This window comes from Octopus sinensis, linkage group LG3, assembly GCF_006345805.1.
Source record: "Octopus sinensis linkage group LG3, ASM634580v1, whole genome shotgun sequence".
Lineage (NCBI taxonomy): Eukaryota > Metazoa > Mollusca > Cephalopoda > Octopoda > Octopodidae > Octopus > Octopus sinensis.
In genome coordinates, this window is record NC_042999.1 from 64,395,414 (window position 1) to 64,415,221 (window position 19,808).

General features: G+C 41.0%; 1 protein-coding gene across 1 annotated transcript; it reads right to left on the reverse strand.

The window, feature by feature from the left end:
• Nucleotides 1-10,314: 10,314 nt before the first annotated feature.
• On the reverse strand, nucleotides 10,315-16,005 carry LOC115209662 (paired mesoderm homeobox protein 2). Its single transcript, XM_029778130.2, has 3 exons — nucleotides 15,883-16,005; nucleotides 15,518-15,590; nucleotides 10,315-12,163 (listed from the first exon to the last, which is right to left on the reverse strand). The coding sequence occupies exons 1-3, from the start codon at nucleotides 15,973-15,975 to the stop codon at nucleotides 11,817-11,819; spliced, it is 513 nt and encodes a 170-aa protein (XP_029633990.1). The 5' UTR covers nucleotides 15,976-16,005; the 3' UTR covers nucleotides 10,315-11,816.
• Between the last annotated feature and the right edge of the window lie 3,803 nt (nucleotides 16,006-19,808).

Consider the following 19,808-nt stretch of genomic DNA (forward strand, 5'->3'; position numbering starts at 1 on the left):
AAAATCATGTAGCAACACCGAATGGCGGTGTCCTAGCATGGCCACAGCTCGTGAGCTGAAATTAGATGAAAATAGAAAAAAAAAATGAAGATGAACAGATCTAACATCGCTTGATAAAAACTTACACTCTAGCATAAGTATACTTTCCTCATTATTCGTTAAACAACTCCAATCGAGATACACACAACAAGCAAGGTCTTTATTCATAAACAAACTACTGATCATACGCAAGATATGCCACTTTTTAAATTGTAAAATATTTAATAATAGAACGAAACAAACACGGCGAAGTTTCAGATCTGCACGCGACTTAATTTAGATTTTCTCCGACTTGATGGAGATTTTTCGAATTCTTTTTTCGCCACGACTTTCGAAAAGAGAGAGTGGGAGGTGCATCTGTTTATGAAAAATAATTTCTGCAAATTGAAGATCTTTTTCACCTCCACCCCCATCGCTCACTCCTTCAGGCAGATTTTGGCCAATTCTTTTGGCACAAAAATCCATTTGAAAGGCTTTGATCTTCCTTTCTTTTTCTCTGTTGCTCTTAAGATTTGTCTGTTTAATAGAAGGGAGATAACTCGGAAATTTCTTATTAGCTCCACGTCCTTGGTTACTATTTTCTTGCAATAAAACGCAAAGTTACTCATTGGTCAAACAAGAGAGAGGGAGAGAGAGAGAGAGAGAGAGAGAGAGAGAGAGAGAGAGAGAGAGAGAGAGAGAGTATTTCTTTATTCACCATAAGGTTGAGAAAAAGAGGGGACAAAACAAACGTTGGGGTCAGGGTATCGAATGAGACGAAACATGAATAAACAAACAATTAAAATATATACAATTAAATGAGAATGAGTGATTAACAAAAAATGAAGCGGAGGACGCGGTCGACCCCACAAACCACATACTCACACTGAAGACTTGCTTTATCCTTTTTTACATTCTCGATTAAACAGGTTCTTTCACTCGCAACATACTTGCTATAGACTTCCATCTTTTACGAAACACACTTTGCGACAGGCATTTCTTCTCCAGCCTTATTTTCCGTTTCATGTGGAAAACGAAAAAGTCGATTAGCTCGAGACTGGAGATAAACATGCCTGTTGCAATTCCTTTTACTCTCGTCTTCCACACTACTTCTTTCGCCATAGCAACTACCGAAAGAAAACAGGCTCGCTCCTCCCTATTCAGGAAGGTCGTCGGAATTATATTAATTACAGATTCGCTCGACAGTTGTACTCTTCTCGAATGCGACAGCAGGTGTTCGACATAAGTCCAGAGTTCAGTCACCTTGGGGCATTGCACAATCGCGTGCAGGACAGTTTCACTGTCCCTCTTACATCTTGCACAAACCGGCGAAGGTGCACACCCATGTCTAAAGAGCTTATCTCGAACCGGTAAAGCTCCTCTGTAACATTGCCAGGCCAGGGACTTTTGGTAATTATCCATAGGCCCCGGACCGAATGTTCTTTGGAACAGGCTGGCCAGTTGATTTTCGTCGAAGCCCAGAGTTTCTCCTAGTACGTCGTCACACTTAAACTCTACTAACCCTCTATAGAAGAAAGCGGTAGTAGCCCCGCCACCGGCGTTGCCCGACTGGGAGAGAAGCACGAGTGCCTGATAGCACTCTGCATGCCACATGCCCAACCTCGGTCTACACTTGATCCATGGGTTCAGTTCGTTAAACGATGTGAACTGTGGAAATAACAGCTTGACAAACGGAGACCACACCTGCTCACCGTCCAGGTAAATCCAGAGGTGCCTAAGCCTGAGCGCATGTCTGCGCATTTTTAGCCACGGCATCCCTAACCCACCGTTCAGCGGCTTTTGGCAGCAAATAGAGCGCCTTACAAGAGGTCTGCTGCCCCTCCACAAAAAGCGAAAGAGCATGCGTTCCAGTTTGTTCAGCCACGAATCGGGGCAAGGCACTACGGTTAGGCGGTAAGTGATTACAGAGGCGATAAACAGTTCTGCAACCTCCGCCCTCACTTTCAAGGACAGTTTCCGCTCAGACCATGTCTGAGTTAGGAGAGCCACCTTTCTCGCCACCTCGCTCCAGTTCTTCTCTATCTGGAGATCTGGACCTAACCAGATCCCAAGCATTTTCACCGGTCCTTCCGTCCAACGTCCTACGACGCTGTCGGAAGACATCGACTTGCCCCTCCAGGTGCCGAGTTGCAAGCCGACCGATTTATCTCGGTTGACTTTCGCTCCTGCCACCGCTTCGTAGTCCCTTAAGGCCTCACCCACCCACTGTAGGTGCTCGACTCGGGAAACGATGACGGTGATGTCGTCCGCATACGCCGAAGCTGACTTTCCGCACCCTAGATCTTGCGGGGTGCCTCTCATAGTTTCCAACCTCCTCAGCAACGGCTCGAGGGCCAAAACGTAGAGAAGCGGGGAGAGAGGACACCCTTGACGTACCGAACGTTCAATGCTGAACGGCTCCGAAAGGAAACCATTTACCCGAACTACCGATTCGATGTTGCTGTATAAAGCGATGATCCATCCGCGGAAGGTCGGGCCGAAGCCAGCCGCCGCGAGGACCGCCCGCCAGATACTGATGGTCCACCCTATCAAACGCTTTCGATTGGTCCAAGTGGACCATAGCCCCACCCTTGCCAGGAATCCTATTTACCCTTTCTAAGGCATAGCGTAGAAAGTGGAGATTGTCGTGGATGGTCCTTCCAGGGATGGCGCAAGTTTGCGCCTCGCCAACAAGTTCACCCACGACCCTCGCCAACCTTTTTGCTAAGACCTTGGCCAAGATCTTCAACTCTGCGTTAAGCAGAGTGATAGGCCGGAAATTATCAATTAAATCCCCCTTGTTTGGGTCCTTTCTTAACAGCGCTACCACCCCTCGGCTCACAGACTTAGGAATTCTCCCGTTCTGCTGCCAGTTGGTGTACACGCATGCAAGTAGGTGCCCAAACAAGTCTGGCATGCTACTATAGAGTTCGTAAGGCAACCATCGAGTCCCGGCGATTTGTCCCCGCCGCAGTCTGCCAACATATCCTCGACTTCTTTGGCTGTGATCGGCGCCTCACAAGATTCCGCGTCCGGCCTCGATAGACGCGGCGAACCGGCTAGGAAGTCTGCGAGCTTCTCCCCGCGCTCCAGCCCCCGCCGTCCTCCCGAATAGCTGGGCGAAATGATCATGAAACACCTTGCACATCTCCTCGGGTTCGTTTACTAATCGACCATTTGGGCCCGTCAAGGATCGAATGGTTGAGTTGTTGCCACGTTGGCCCTCTACCACCCGGGCCCATCCGGCTGCGTTGATCCCTTCCTGTCTCATTGCACGGATCTTAGCCCTGACAATGCACTCTTCATGTTTAGCTTTGAGATGTTGGTCTAGTGCTAACCTCGCCGCTAACACTTTCGATGCACTGCCTGACCTCATTGCCTCCTCTATTGCCTTAACTAGTTCCTTTTCTACTTTGTTTCTAGCACTAGCTAGTTCTTTGCTAAACCTAATTGACTCAAATTTGATGGCTCTTTTCAGGGCGTACCACCATTTATTGTTGATAATGGATCCGGTTAACGCCCTCATTACTAATTGTTTAATCCGATTCCTGTAGGCTTCACAGTCCAATAGTGACTTGTTTAGCTTCCAGTAGCCGGTACCTAGTCTACACATGCTATCTATGTCGAGCGTACAGGTCACTAATTTGTGATCGCTGTAGCTGACGATATGGTGTTGTGGACAGCTAAGTATTTTCTTATCTTTCCTTCTAGTTATGATTCTATCGATATAAGATCTGGACGACCCGTCGTTTCTTGCCCAGGTCTACGCTGGAGTGTCTGGATGGTCCAGTCTGAATCTATCTGCCAATTCGAAACGACTTAGCATATCGTTGAGGTGAGGTAATCCCCTCGTATTCTTTCTTGAGCCAACATAATCTACGCTTGCATCGCAAATTATGTTGAAGTCACCTAGCAATACTAACGTGTTCGACGTGCCAAGAAAATTCTCTAGGCTTTTGAAATACTCTTTCTGCCCGGCTTTTCCTTCGCAGGGAGCATAGACAGCGACCAGCCTGAACACTTTACCACTGCTGTGCGTCACATCCAAAACGACCAACCTGCCTTCCGGATCTATAAAGACAGTTCTAATCTCTAAATCCAGGTTTTTCCTGACCAGCACTGCCACTCCTCCTCCCCCTCCAGGTCGACAGGGAGAAATGTATTTCTCGTAGCCGTTTAGAAGGGGCGAAAAAGCCTGCAGTCCACTCAGTCTGGATTCGGTAATTACCACTACATCCAAACGATGCGACCTAAGGTCGTTAAGGAGGTAGCCTTGCTTCCAATACGACCCCAGGCCGCGAGTATTTATACAACCGAGTTTAAACGAGAAAGTGAAAATTTAGTCGAATGTTTAAAACTTACTGTTTTAACAGAAGAGAGGGTGTAGTTTCACCCTCCTCTTTTCTGTCTGTGAGTGTTGCGAGGTCAGTTTTTTTGCGAATTGCTTGTACAGATGGCTTGAAAAGTTCATCTGTAACGCGCCTACGTCCTCCGCAAAAGATTTTTTAATTTCAAAATAATCCGCGTTATCTATCGTATAAAATTCTACATTTTCGGATATAATACTATTTATATCTGTTGCGATATATTTTTTCGCCGATTTCAGTAAATTAATTTTTTCCCTTAATAGGTTATTGTTTTTATTTATCGCCGTGAATGTGTTTCTTTTTTGTTTTGTTAGGTGATTGTGGAGGGGGCTGTGTGTGTGTGTTTGTGGGTGTGTGTGTGCTTGTAGAAGCGTGGGTGTTTGTAGGTGTGTGCGTACTTGTGGTAGGTGTGTGAGTGATTGTGTGTGCTTTTTCCAGTGTGTGTGATTTTTTGGCTACGTGTGTGTTTGCGACTGTATTTGTGGGTGTGGGTGTGCTTGTCTGTGTCAGAGTATAGTCCTGTGTATCCGAAGAGGGTGGATTTTTCCGTTTCCGTCTTCTTTTTGAAGCTTCCACGTTGACCCACTCCTGGATGTTGTTGTTGTTGTCATCGTTGTTGTCGTTGTTTTCTCCCGTTGTCGGCTGAATTTCGGCAATTGGGGTGCGCGACGTGGCTGCTATTTCTAGCGGTGAAGTTGTTTTCGGCGTCGTGCTTGCCTCTGTAGTATTTTCTTTCGCTGTCTTCTTGCAGCTCGACCTTATGTGGCCTTTCTCGCCACATTTATAGCACCTCGGTTTTCTTCCCTCGACTATTACCATCAAGGTGGTATTATCTCCAATGGTGAGGGAGCTTGGCAATTTTTCCAAGTTCGAGGGGTTCGCTTGGATCACAAGCTCTAAGTCCTATCCATACCAGGTTGTGGGGCGATATCTTTTAGACTGAAGAATGGCAATTTCTTCCTCTTTGCCTAAGAGAATCGCTGCTGTTATGACATCCACATATATTTCGGGCGGAATGTCCGTAACCGTTATTCTGCTAGTTCTCATTCCTAAATAAAATGGTAAAAGAACTACCTCTTCTGACTTCAACGTTCTTGTTGAATGTTCCCTAGCTATTTCTTCGCTAGGGAAACGCACCTCTACCGTGCCGAAGCGACTACCCCTTGTTATAAATGTAGTTTGTTGCCATATCGGCCTCAAACATTTTTCAATGGCTTCTCTCTGTACGAAGTCAATTTTCTTATTTTTGACATTATACGTCTTGTATATGACAGTTTTTCTCTCCGTCGGGTAAATCAATTCCCTGGGAGGGAACAACTTCACATTATCACCTTCTTTTTTTAGTAGTCCTTGGTATTTCTTTAATTCTTCCTTGTTGATGACTATATTTTCACAGGGGCGAGTTGCTGCACTCGCAAAATTTATTTTTGCCTTTTCTTGTCGTTTACTAACTTCGCCAGACATATTGTCGTCTGCTTTTGTAACGCTCGCGTGAGACGACTCTTTACTTCTACCTTCCTCCTCCCGCATTTTCGCCTTCATGCCTTCAAACAAATTTTCAACGTTTTCCTCCGACTCGGAGGAGACTGGTTGCAAATTCATGTCTTTTCGTCTCTTCCCCCTTGAAACAAGGGGGAAAGAACAGCAAAACTCTGCTGCAACAGCAGAAAAGAAGTGGCCTCGACGACCAAAACAGCAAATCTTCAAACTTTTCAGCACAAAAACAACCCTTCACTGCGGAGCAAAGAATAACACGACCGATAAGAGAGAGAGAGAGAGGAGAGAGAGAGAGAGAGAGAGAGAGAGAGAGAGAGAGAGAGAGAGAGAGAGAAAAGGATTAGAGGACAAACGGAATAGGAGTGGGTGGAAGTCAGACACGCTGAAGGCAGGCTAACAGCATTCAAAGGTTTTCTTCTGAAGATATGGATATTTTAATCAAAATAAAACTGCAAATTTGTATCGTAAATTATATACAGTCAATCAAATTCACGTACACACACAGACACGCGCGCGCATACACAAATAGACACCTCATATACATACATACCCACACAAATATATATATATATATCATCACAATCAAGGAACGGCCATAATAGGCCATTCACCCACTAGAAATAACAGCCAAAGCTTCAACCGCAAATAAACATCAATTCCGTAAACCAGGAGAAAATTAAAAAACATTTACCCTGTAATTTCTTATACGATGCACCGTTTCATCTACTGTTTAATGGTAAACTAACCTGATTAAATTAAATCAAGCCAATCTTCCATAGGCCCTTAGAATCATCAGTAAGAAATAGCCAAGTCGGAACAGATATTTTCACGAGGCATTTCCGACCCTGCCTCGGCAATATCTGACCTAAAATTTTCAAATCATCGCACTCGCGCCAAATTTATCGGCAGCAAATAAATATAAGCCGCCGATTCCATTACGGAATTAACCAGAAAATTCATTGATTAATATTGATTAATATATATATATATATATATATATATATATATATATGAAATAGAATTATTAAACATGTTTGTTTTCAGTATAATATCGTTCTCATATATATAGATGTTATGTTATTTGACCGAGAATATATTTATGTGTATATATATATATATATATATATATAATATATATATATATATATATATATATATATATATATATATATATATAATATATATATATATATTATATATATATATATATATATATATATATATACACACGCACACATACACACACACACGCACACACACACACACACATACATATATATATATATATATATATATATATACGCGCGAGGACCTAGAAATACCTGGTATGGTGCCCAGGCGCGCAGAAAGCCTACTAGGGTGGATCAGACCCTTTAGTGTTGACTGTCATAACTGATCTAGGAGACGGAACACTCTTACAAGAAAATCCTGCGATCGTTTTATCATCTGACGTGTGGCACACCGTGCACCTGTACAGACCATGTTAATTCAATGGAGAGAGTGTGCTTTGTTCAGCACAAGCAATGACCACTTTAAACAAGGCAAAGTGCCGGTTGTTCAGTCAACCATTTTCACTCAATAACACCTGAGGTTTGGCGCATAGATGTGTAATTTTTTGTTTGTTTGCAAGTGTACTATTTGCGAGAAAGTGTGCAAGACATCTGCTGGATTGAAGGTACACATGCGGTGTCACAAAGCTTAGGAATTGTTGAAGGTTATTTACTGAACTCCCATTCATCGTCTTCGATGAGAGACGAACTCTATAACTGGTTGAAGTCCTTTATTTTCAGCCGAAAAGAGGTTGTCACAGTTCTAGGACAGTACTCTTCGCCCTATGATATGACATCTGGTGTACCACAGGGATCTGTTCTTGGCCCCCTTTTATTTGTTGCATATGTTAATGACATAGATGCCAACTTAAAGAATGCCACAGTGCTGAAATATGCAGATGACATCAAGCTGTACCTCGAAATAAAGAGGTCAAATCCTGTACACTATAGATCTCTATTGTAAGCAGACCTGGACACAATGCAGCAGTGGATCATGGACTGGCAACTCAAGCTGGCTGTGGACAAATGTACCATGCATTTTGGGAGGAGAAACCCTGCGTCCACCTACTCCCTCCACAACACTAGTCTCAAAAAGTCTTCATGTGAACGTGACCTGGGTGTTATCGTCGACAGTGATTTGCGTTGGACAAAACACATCGCTAAAATTGTCAAGAAGGCTGAGGGTGTCTTGGCATCACTCACCAAATCCTTTGTGAGCCGCTCTCCGGCTATCTATCTGCGGCTTTATATAGCTATGGTAAGACCTCACCTGGAATTTGCATCACCGGTCTGGAACCCCTATCTTGCCCAGGATATCAATCGTCTGGAAGCTGTTCAGCGACGTGCAACCAAAAGAATACCCTCCATCAGGCATTTGCCATATCCTGAACGCCTTACTTCCCTGGGCATGGACACATTGAAACTCCGACGTCTGGCAGCTGACTTGGCAGACACCCATAAAATTATCAACCATCGTAGAAACAATAACTCTGAGCACCTTTTCAAACTCCACCCATCTAACACCCGTGGACATATTTACAAAGTAAGAAAACAGCACAGCTCCCATGACTTCAGGAAACATTTTTTCACGCTGAGAGTTGCTGAAGCATGGAACAAACTGCCGGCATCAGTTGTTAGTTGTCGGAGCACTGCATCCTTCAAAACTTCCATGCTTCCTGAGATTCGCCAACACTACACTTGATTTTCTCCCCTCCATACACACACAAGCATGTACCTGACTCATACATTGTTCGCTTTCCAGACATTTCTACATTACTGCATGTACTTTATATGCACTTTCTGACAAGTTGTGGTGCATCTGAGCACTGTATACAATAATTTCATTATATCATTATAATCCACCATATATATATATATATATATATATATATATATGGTGGATTCTCTCATCGAAGACGATGAATGAGGGTTCAGTAAATAATCTTCCTCCTCCTCTCCCCTCCTTCCTTTCCCCCTCTCACCCTCCCCTTCCCTCTCCTCTCCTTCTTTCTTACCCCCCTTACCCCCTCATCTCATCTCCTCTCTCCCCTCTCCCCCTCATCTCCTCTCTCCCCTTCCCCTCATCTCTCTTCCCTCCTCCACTCCTCCCTCTCTCTTCTCTCCCCCTTTCACTCTCCCCACAACCCCCACTCTACCCCAACCCCAGCCGAACCCACACCCCACTTGGCTTTCCCCACCTCCCACCACACTACACTATACGACACTACACTACACCATACGACATTACACATCACATCATACATACATACACACGTCCAGACCTTTCATACGCACATACATACTCTCTCATACACACACGCACCCTTTTGTTGGGGCGAGGTCATTTGACCTTGTTTATTTCCCCTACTATCCCTCTTGCGTCTAACGTCTGATCTCTGACTTCTGGCCGAAATCAGACCGCCATGTTAAGTCGTTAGCTCCTGTACGCATTTTTTCTCTCTCCTTGTTTCTCTCCGTGTTTCTTTTCTGTGTATCTTTCTGTTGAAGAGCGTAGGCTCGAAACGTAAAAGACTTGTTTTATTTCTATTCCTGAGCGCCATACTAATACAATTGTTTGTTTGTACTCCACCTGCCTTCGTCTTTTGTTTATTTTCGTAAGCTTCCCGTTATATATATATATATATATATATATATATATATATATATATATATATTATATATATATATTATATATATGTATATATGAGGGAGAATTCACAAAAAGGAACAAAAGACGAAATACAAGTGAAATTAGAGAAGGCCAGATTTAAAAGGAAAAATAAAAAAAAGGGAAGGAAATTGAAAAGGGCAGGTTCAGAATAGAAATGAATGACTGCTTGGGAATGATTGTAATAAGAAAGAACATTATATATAAATGAGCATACATAGGTGCAATGAGCAACCACTTCAAAAAATGATCCAGGAACCAAGGTGCATCATTTACCAGTAACTGCAAGAGTCAGTATATATATATAAAATGTTAGTCTTGTCAAGTGAGCAATATATTTTGCCGCTGAGTTTGTATAAAAACAAAGCTATTAAACCTTTACTTTCACCAGTTAACTTTTAAAATCTGATCCACACGAGTCTTCATTACCTATATCGAGATAGGCAATCTTTTTCGACAAGTGGGCCGCATTACTAAAAAATAAATAAAATAAAATTCAAGAACTGATCTATATGGGTAAAAAATTTCTATTAACTGATCTGATCAAAGTTATTTCCCCTTGCTTGTTGCTTAAACAAAAAAAAAAAAAAGACTTTAAAATATCACCGAAGAATGTGTTGACTACCTATTGTATAGATCATCTCAGTTGCCCAAGATTTTCATCGAAAGCTGTTACTTTTATTTGTTTGATAAGAAATAAGAACAAAGACATGTGTGACAAACACTAATAATTAATTAAATTACAACAATATTACAACAAATATGGAACAAAGAATAATTAAGAGAATTATAAATGACTGGATATTATTCTCAGATATTGTTGTTTTATACTATATTCCATTGTTATTTTTAATATCAATGTTTCTTAATGATTTTTAACAGTTTATTCGATTTGTTGTTTCATTGGTACGATCGGTAGAGCGTCGGAGCGAACTGTTTGGTAGTATTCAGATACTTTCCTTTTAAGTTTTAGGTTCAATTCTCGCTGACGCCGACTTTGCAGTTCGTCTGTTTGGTTTTGAGCCCCTTCATTGAGTAAACCTATGATTAAAGCATGCAATCTTTTTTCTCAGCGAGTGGGGGGACAAGAGATATCTAGGATTAGGGTATGCAGTGTATTCTTTATTGTTTAGAGCAGTAGGGTTTGATCTGAGGAAGAATTTGAATGCTATCTTTAAAAGGCTGAGTAATCACATGGATGCTCCCTTATTGTACAGAGGACAGAATAATGGATTGAGTTCAAACTGTTTTTTCTTAAAAAATTATTATTAACTAATATGAATACCCATCCCGCCGAGGTGGATTCTGCTTTTTACCCTTCTTGAAGTTCATTAACAAAAAGTATTAGTAATAAATATACCCCGTTCGATTCAGTCGACTGTTTTCTTCTTCTCTTAAAACTTGTGTAGCCTTGTACATGTTCGAAGCCATTATTATAGTATTTTGTGCATTACCTATAAATATTTAGTTAACGATAAACTTTTCACGGTCCTTTGTCTTTTATGAAACATTTCCACTTATAAAATAATTGCCACCAAAAACATGACAGCTGCCAAAAATAAATTTTGTCTCTTTGGTGGGGTCTGTTAGATACATAGTTCTGGAAGTTCAAATTTATAACGGAAAGAACTGGAAGGAATTTTTGATATTTGTGGCTTTTGGTGGTGTTGAGGGAGACGTGGATAACGTACTTAAAATCAAATGAAGTAAGTGATGGAGCGTTTTCAGCCGGAGAATGAAAACGATATTCATTCTTAGATTTGGCAAACCATTTTCTTACTGTTTATCTTTGTTCTCGCATTGCCACCGTCATTATATTTGAAGTAAAGATGGTGATTGTCAGAATCGGAAAAAATGCATTTAGGTGTTTAGTTACAATCCTTTACGTTCTGTGTTCAAATCCAGTCAAGGTTGAATTTGCTTTTCATTCATTCGGGGCCGATAAAATAAGTAGTCGTAAAATATTGGAGTATATTATTATATCTGGTGCAGCATCTTGCATCCCTTAAATGTGTGGCATTTTGTCAATGTCTGACGAAATCATTAATATTAAAAAGGAGCCCCGTGGAGGATGAAGGAAGTTACGAGAAGGCACTATTCTCGCCTTGGGTCCATTTAGGACTGTAATACTTTGAAGATAGGTATAAATGCCACCGAATCTCATTTCTCCATTTTTATAAAGCTGCAAGTGTAGTGTTGAAGGAGAATACTAGATATTTATAAGGAACCACCGGCGTACAGCTTTAACCAAGACGGCATTATCTGTAGATGGTTCCGTTTTGACATATAATCTGTTGATAGAGATTTCACATAGTCACTGTAAGGGTAATCTGTTGATACCCAGGGTGTGGAGTAGTTGGCTGGGGGTAGATAAGTGGGTCGCTCTATGTAGCTTGTGAAGTGTGATCCAGTTCTGTGTGATTGTAAAGAGTCGTTGCACGGGACGTGTTTCATTGAAGACAGATGTGAAGGTTCGTTCCATACTGGTGGACTACCGTTGGAGATGGAACTGACTGGAGATTGACACCGTTGCTCATTTGGCATTTGCAAATCAGTTTTCTTCTCTGAAATACACATGAATAGATAATAAATAAATAAATAAATAAATATATATATATACACACACACACACACACACATATATATATATATATATACACACACACACACATATATTATATATATATGTATACATACACACACATATACATATATATGTACACACACACACGCACACATATAAAATAAAATTTTAAGGAAAGTTTATATCGTTACAAATTGTTTCAGTCATAAATTGATTCGATAGATAGATAGAAAGATAGATAGATTGTGGAATGTTTGTACTTGTGTGTGTGTGTGTATTTGTGCGTGTATGTGTATTCATGCATACATACATACATACATACTACATACATACATACATACATACATACATACATACATACATACATACATGTTCACATATACGTACACAATGAGTAGTAATATTGCTTTCAGATTTTGGCATACTGATATATTGATGTTTGATGTTCTGCCTCAGGTGACGTGATGGAACAGACATAAGGTCAAAAGCCGTACTCATTCCAGCTTTTTCAAGACAGTGTATCAATGAGGCAGGTTGTGCTATCGAGTGGAGCTCCTGTTTTACAATTCCTATATATGTATGAATGAAAATGACAAGAGAAGGATACATTATGTACGGTGTACTTTCATTTTCACTTTTATTTATTTATTTTTTTTACCGGCAAGTTAGTTCGAGATAAATTTGACTATTCGTTCTGGAATGAAAAAGCTAAAGTTACCTCCCCTAACATTTCCAGAAAAACAAAAATCCTGAGTTATATCCCCTGATACCAGGATTCTTCCCTTAAGACTTCAGTTAACTGTACGTGCGCAAACGCAGACCAGCCCGCGGACACGTAAACGCAGACATACACACACCACACACACACACACACACACACACACACACACACACACACACATATTGTGTGTATGTGTATAAGGCGGCGAGCTGGCAGAAACGTTAGCACGCCGGGCGAAATGCTTAGCAGTATTTCGTCTGCCGCTACGTTCTGAGTTCAAATTCCGCTGAGGTCGACTTTGCCTTTCATCCTTTCGGGGTCGATAAAGTAAGTACCACTTACGCACTGGGGTCGATGTAATCGACTTAATTCGTTTGTCTGTCCTTGTTTGTCCCCTCTATGTTTAGCCCCTTGTGGGTAATAAAGAAACACATATTGTGTGTATGTGTGTGTGTATGTAAAGAAAGCAATGATTATATAACTAGCACTATCTGCATGCTAGTGTATGCATATACAGCTGCGTGCGTGCGCACATACACGCGATTACTGTCTAAATCTCCGACCAAGCACATACAGCTAGCTGGCATTCAACTGGAGTATCAAATTTCGAGCATTTTGATTGGGTTTTGGATAGAATATTCACAAAAAAGTCACTTCTATTGATTTTTTAATGGCTTTGCGTGGTGACTGGGGAAATGTAAAGATGTGCACGAACACCCTTGGACGGTTTTGAATGACCATAGAAATTGCAAGCCCTCTAACTGAAAAATTGTGGACTTGTATAAAGGACACGTACACACACACACACACACACACACATATTTTGCCGTTTATATATATAGAGATAGTACATTACTTTTCAATATCTGATTAATAAGAATACCATAAAATAGCTGTGGTTGATGTTACTATTTAACCGCACAGAAATTAAGAATGAGAATGCAGGAAAAGCAATTTCTTTCCGTCATGTGACTGCGGCCATGCGGGAGCACCACCTTTAGTCGAAGAAATTGACCTCAGGACTTATTCTCTGCGAGCCTAGTACTTATCCTATCGGTCTCTTTTGCCGAACCGCTAAGTTACAGGGACGTAAACACACCAACATCGGTTGTCAAGCGATGAGGGAAACAAACACAGACATATATACAAATACACACACACACACGACGGGCTTCTTTCAGTTTCCGTCTACCAAATCCACTCACAAGGCTTTAGTCGGCTTGAGGCTATAGTAGAAGACACTTGCCCAGGGTGCCACGCAGTGGGACTGAACCCGAAACCATGTGGTTGGTAAGCAAGCTTCTTACCAAACAGCCACGCTGCGCCTAATTGACCCCAGGACTTATTCTCTGCGAGCCTAGTACTTATCCTATCGGACTCTTTTGCCGAACCGCTAAGTTACAGGGACGTAAACACACCAACATTGGTTGTCAAGCGATGAGGGGAACAAACACAGACATATATACAAATACACACACACACGACGGGCTTCTTTCAGTTTCCGTCTACCAAATCCACTCACAAGGCTTTAGTCGGCTTGAGGCTATAGTAGAAGACACTTGCCCAGGGTGCCACGCAGTGGGACTGAACCCGAAACCATGAGGTTGGTAAGCAAGCTTCTTACCAAACAGCCACGCTGCGCCTGTATGTATCTTTTTCTCTTTTTAATATAGAATTCATTTTGATCGGCAAATGGAGAAAAGCATTTTGTTTTGTTCATCATTCAGTGATTCTCAACCGGGTTCCATATGGCCCCTGGTTTTTTGGGGTCCACATAACGAAATAGTAAATTGGAGATCCACAATAGTATTTTAAGGACCCCTGAAAATTTTTTGTTTTAGATGTATGTATTGGTATGTATTGCAAGAAACAGCTACGTTTCTTTCTCTAACATTTTACATAGTTCAGCTTAACAGAAGTTAATGTGGGAATAACAAAATAGGAATTTCGAAAGAAGTTTCTATAAAACTAGTTTTTAAACATCGAATGGCTATGAGGATCCACTACAATAAAATAGTAATCAAAAGGCCGATAGGTAAACAATAGTTCAGAACCCCTGTTTTAAATCTTAAAATTTTGCAAATTTTTATTGTCTTATCTATCGTTATCATCTGTAGCGTACGAATGAAGGAGTTGTATTCTCTTCACAAGAAGCCTAGTTCAGTCGACTGTGTGTGTGTGTGTGTAAGAGAAAATAATTTTTCGAGCAAAGAATTCTAACTGAAGGCTTCATAAAGCTTTAAAAAAATTCATATTTATATTGATAAGATAATAAAATATACTATACCAACGTCGCCTTACAGATACCTGTGCCGGTGGCATGTGTAAAAAGATTCGAGCGAGGTCATTGCCAGTACCGCCTGACTGGCCCCCGTCCCGCTGGCATGTAAAAAGTACCCACTACACTCTCGGAGTGGTTGGCGTTAGGAAGGGCATCCAGCTGTAGAAACTGCCAGATCAAGATTGGAGCCTGGTGCGGCCGTCTGGTTCGCCAGCCCTCAGTCAAAATCGTCCAACCCATGCTAGCATGGAAGGCGGACGTTAAACGATGATGATGATGATTAACATCTATACTATAAATACTATTAAATCAAAGTGTCGTTTCATGCTTACCATCTTGGCCTGTTATATAATGATTTGGATTGATTCCTTTTCGCCATTTCGCACGTCTGTTCTGGAACCAAACCTAAAGAAAAGAAAAGTGACGATTGATCTCAAAATAATGGTTTCAAGTTTTGACACAGGGACACTAGTTTTTGCGGTAGGGTTACCTAATCGATTACATCGACCACAGTACTTGACTGGTACTCTCAAGGCTTTGGTCGGCCCGAGGCTATAGTAGAAGACACTTGCTCCAGGTGCCGTGGGACTGAACCCAGTACCGTGTAGTTGGGAAGCAATCTTCTTACCACTCAATATACAAGAGTGTTTTGTACGAATATTGAAGTAAGGGGAATTATTTAAATATCTTTTCTTACCTGGACTCTTGCTTCATCCAAGGAAAGTTTACGAGCAAGATCTTCTCTTGTGATAACATCTGGATATGGCGCTTTTCGGAATGTCCTCTCCATTTGCTCTAGTTGATGTGATGTGAAAGTTGTTCTGTGAGAAGATGAACACAAAATAAAAAATAATTTCTTGATTTGCTACGAATTCTTTGATAGAATGTTACATAGATTTTTTTTTCTATCTTTTACTTGTTTCAGTTATTGGGTTGCAGCCATATTGGGTCACTTGCCTTGGAAGTGTTTAGTCGCTCTCTATTGCTGAACTGCTAAGTTACGGAGACGTAAATAAATCAACACCGGTTGCCAAATGGTGTGTGTGCGTGTGTGTGAAAGCAAATGTAGACATAAACACACAAACATAAATACATGCACACACACACATATGTGCATATATGTATGTGCGTATATATATATATATATATATATATATATATATATGTACAAACATGCATGCATACATGCATACATACACCTTTTATCTCTTTTACCGAACCGCTAAGTTACGGGGAAGAAAACACACCAGCATCGGTTGTCAAGCGATGCTGGGGGACAAACACAGATACACAAACATACACACACAGACACACAAACACACACACACATATATATATAATAATAATATAAATAATATATAGATATATGCATATATACGTACATATATGTACATACCTACATATATATGTATATATACATGCATATATGGGTACAGGACATCAAAAAAAAATGTGGACACAATGAGAAACAAGAACATAAAAACAAAAACATAGAAACGAGCTTTTTTTTCAAACAGCGAAAAAAAACAGAGCAACAAAGCATACAACACAAGGAATATTCCCCTTCTTCAGTTGTCCCTGTTTCATCTACTCTGGGTTTCATATACGACGGGCTTCTTTCACTTTCCATCTACCAAATCCACTCACAAGGCTTTGGTCGGCCCGAGGCTATAGTAGAAGATACTTGCCCAAGGTGCCACACAGTGGGACTGAACCCGGAACTGTGTGGTTCGTAAGCAAGCTATTACCACACAGTGGGACTGAACCCGGAACTGTGTGGTTCGTAAGCAAGCTACTTACCACACAGCCGGCTCTTGTGCTTGAAAAATGAAACCCGTAAAACCAGTGTCTCGTAAAACGGATCCTCGTAAAGTGATGTATTATTGTATCAATATTATGATCGATATTAAGGCGGCGAGCTGGCTGAATCGTTAGCAGAATTGTTTGGCGGGCAAAATGCTTAGCAGCATTTCATCCGTCTTTACGTTCCGAGTTCAAATTCCGCCGAGGTCGACTTTGCCTTATATTCTTTCAGGATTGATAAAATAAGTACCTGTTATGCACTGGAGTTGATCTAATCGATTTACCCCTCACTCGAAATTGTTGACCTTGGGCCAAAATTTGAATCTAATATTATCATTGGTATTCTGAATATAGTAGAAATGAAAGACATACGAAGAAATAAAAAGTATAATATAAGTAAAAAACAAGTTTTAACCTGACAAAATATATGTCCTGTCCTTTGAGAAGCAACAATCTATTTTAGGTTGAGTAGAAATTTTATTTTAATGATAATTAATTAACACAAATTACCACAAATTCTCTTGGCTAATTAACAACACATTAAAAAAATGTTTGTTTTTCTGAATGCCGGTTGCTTGAGAGTTCCGGTTATTTGAGTGCCGGATAAGAGGCAGTTTACTGTTTATATTAGTTTAAAAACTGCTTGTTGTCTTCGAGGTCTGTAAATTCTTTCATCCTATCGTCACCTTATCATTCTATACACCTACCCACCTACCACCATTGCCATTAATAACTGACAGTGTAACTTTATCCTCGGCTATTTAACACAAGATGAGTATCGGGTGACGGCGCAAACAGGCCTGGAGACCACTTAATAATCTGAGAAATGACAACGTTTTATTTCCCTAGTTCCCTTAATACATGGCCACCAATCACACATGGCCACGGAGAGGTGGACAGAAAGGCTGAAGGAAAGAGACAGAGAGAGAGGGGGAGTAGTGAGAGTTAATGAAAGAACTGGAGGATGTTGTATAAGATAGAGACAGTTGGAGAATGTGAAGAACTGCATAGATAGAAAGATATTAATGAATAGAGAGTGTGAGGAGGGGACAGAGGAAGAGTGAGTGAGAGAAAGAGAAAGAGAGAGTAAAAGAGAAGGAAAGGTGGTTGCTAGATTGACAGATGTTGACTCGTATCTAATTGTGTGTGCATGGTGTGTCTGTGTATGAGCATAAATACATGTATATGGCGTGTGCGTGTGTGTATGTGTGTGTGTGTGTTTGTGTGTGTGTGTGTGTGTGTGAGAGAGAGAGAGAGAGGAGAGAGAGGGAGAGAGAGAGAGTGAAAGAGAAAGAGAGTGGAAAAAGATGGCTGAATTAGAAAAGAAGAAAGAGTGAGTGAGTGAGTGAGTGAGAGCGATTGAGAGGGAGAATTAGTGAGAGAGAGTGAAAGAGAGAGAGAGGGAGAGTGAAAGAAATAAGGTTGAATCAGAAAAGAAGAGTGAGTGAGAGATAGAGGGTGAGTGGGGAAAGAGAGTGAAAGAGAGGAAGAGTGAATAGAGAGAGAGAGAGAGAGCGTGAGTCAGAGAGATATGGCTGAATCAGAAAAGAAGAGAGAGCGAGAGAAAGAGAGTGAGTAAGAGAGGGAGTGAAAGAGAGAGAGAGAGTGAGTGAGAGAGATATGGTTGAATCAGAAAAGAAAAGAGGGTGAGAGGGCGACAGAGAGAGGGGGGTTGAAAGAGAAAGAGAGAGAAATAGAGTAAAAGAAATCAAAATTTGAAAAAATAAAGTTAACTGTAAAATTACGAAAGTGAAAGTAATAGAAATGAAACTAATATTATATATTATATATTATATATATATATTATAGTAATCAGCCGAAATTGCTAGGATGATCCGGTTCTTGACTGAAGATTGAGGCTTCGAATGTCCGTCCGTGTTTTTTGTATCGTCTTCTAAATGTTTTACGTTCTTGTCCCAGGTTGTATTTTCCTACATATAATATATATAGCGACGTCCGTACCCTCTTTGGCCTTATGTAAGTACATATTCCTGTAAATTTTGGTACGACTCTATACACTGTCTCTCTCTCCTACATTTCTCTACTCCGTTCAACTTTGCACTCTACTTTGATCTGTCTCCTTCTCTCTCTTCTCTCTTCTCTCTCTCTACTTCTCCTCCTTTTCTCTTTTCTTTTCTTGCCTCTGATTCTTTGTCTACTCTTCCTCCACTCTCTCACATTTCCCTGTCTTTCTCACTTGCACCTCACTGATTCTGTCCCGCAGCCAATCCTTGGCACGCACTATTTCTCTTCTCCCCTCTTTAAATTCCTTCTTTTCTCTCTCTTCTCCCCCCTTCTTGCCTTCGTCCCTCTTTTTTTCTCTCTCTCTTTGTTTCCTTTGCCCCCTTTCTTTTCTCTCTCTTCTCTCACGGACCGTTGGGTCAAACCACCTTTTGGCTCCGACCACTGCCGTGAGAACATCGTTGTCTTCGTCTGCCGATAAAGGCATTTTTTTCCAAATACGCCAGCTAAACTAAGTTGTACTGTTTATAGTCGTAAGACACCCGCTGTTTTTGTCCTGTTTTTACCATTATTGTTTTTGTACTTATATTCGTGTGGCATCGTCCATTTTTCTGTCCCTGTTCGTATACATTCGATCCTTCTTCCAAGAAATCTAATGCTCGTAGCCTAGTTTTTCCTGGGGCTGGCCGGATCGGAGCGTCTCAAGATTAATCAGCCGAATTGCTAGGATGATCCGGTTCTTGACTGAAGATTGAAGGCTTCGAATGTCCCGTCCGTATTTTTTGTATCGTCTTCTAAATGTTTTACGTTCTTGTCCCAGTTTTGTATTTTTCTACATATAATATATATATATATATA

What these genes read in the sequence shown, in the direction of transcription:
- LOC115209662 (XM_029778130.2), bottom strand. Translation starts at nt 15,975, where the DNA reads ATGGAGAGGACATTCCGAAAAGCGCCATATCCAGATGTTATCACAAGA. An exon ending in TGGATGAAGCAAGAGTCCAG is followed by an intron (nt 15,591 to 15,882) that starts GTAAGAAAAGAT and finishes TCTTTTCTTTAG; the next exon opens with GTTTGGTTCCAGAACAGACG. An exon ending in TTATATAACAGGCCAAGATG is followed by an intron (nt 12,164 to 15,517) that starts GTAAGCATGAAA and finishes TGTGTATTTCAG; the next exon opens with AGAAGAAAACTGATTTGCAA.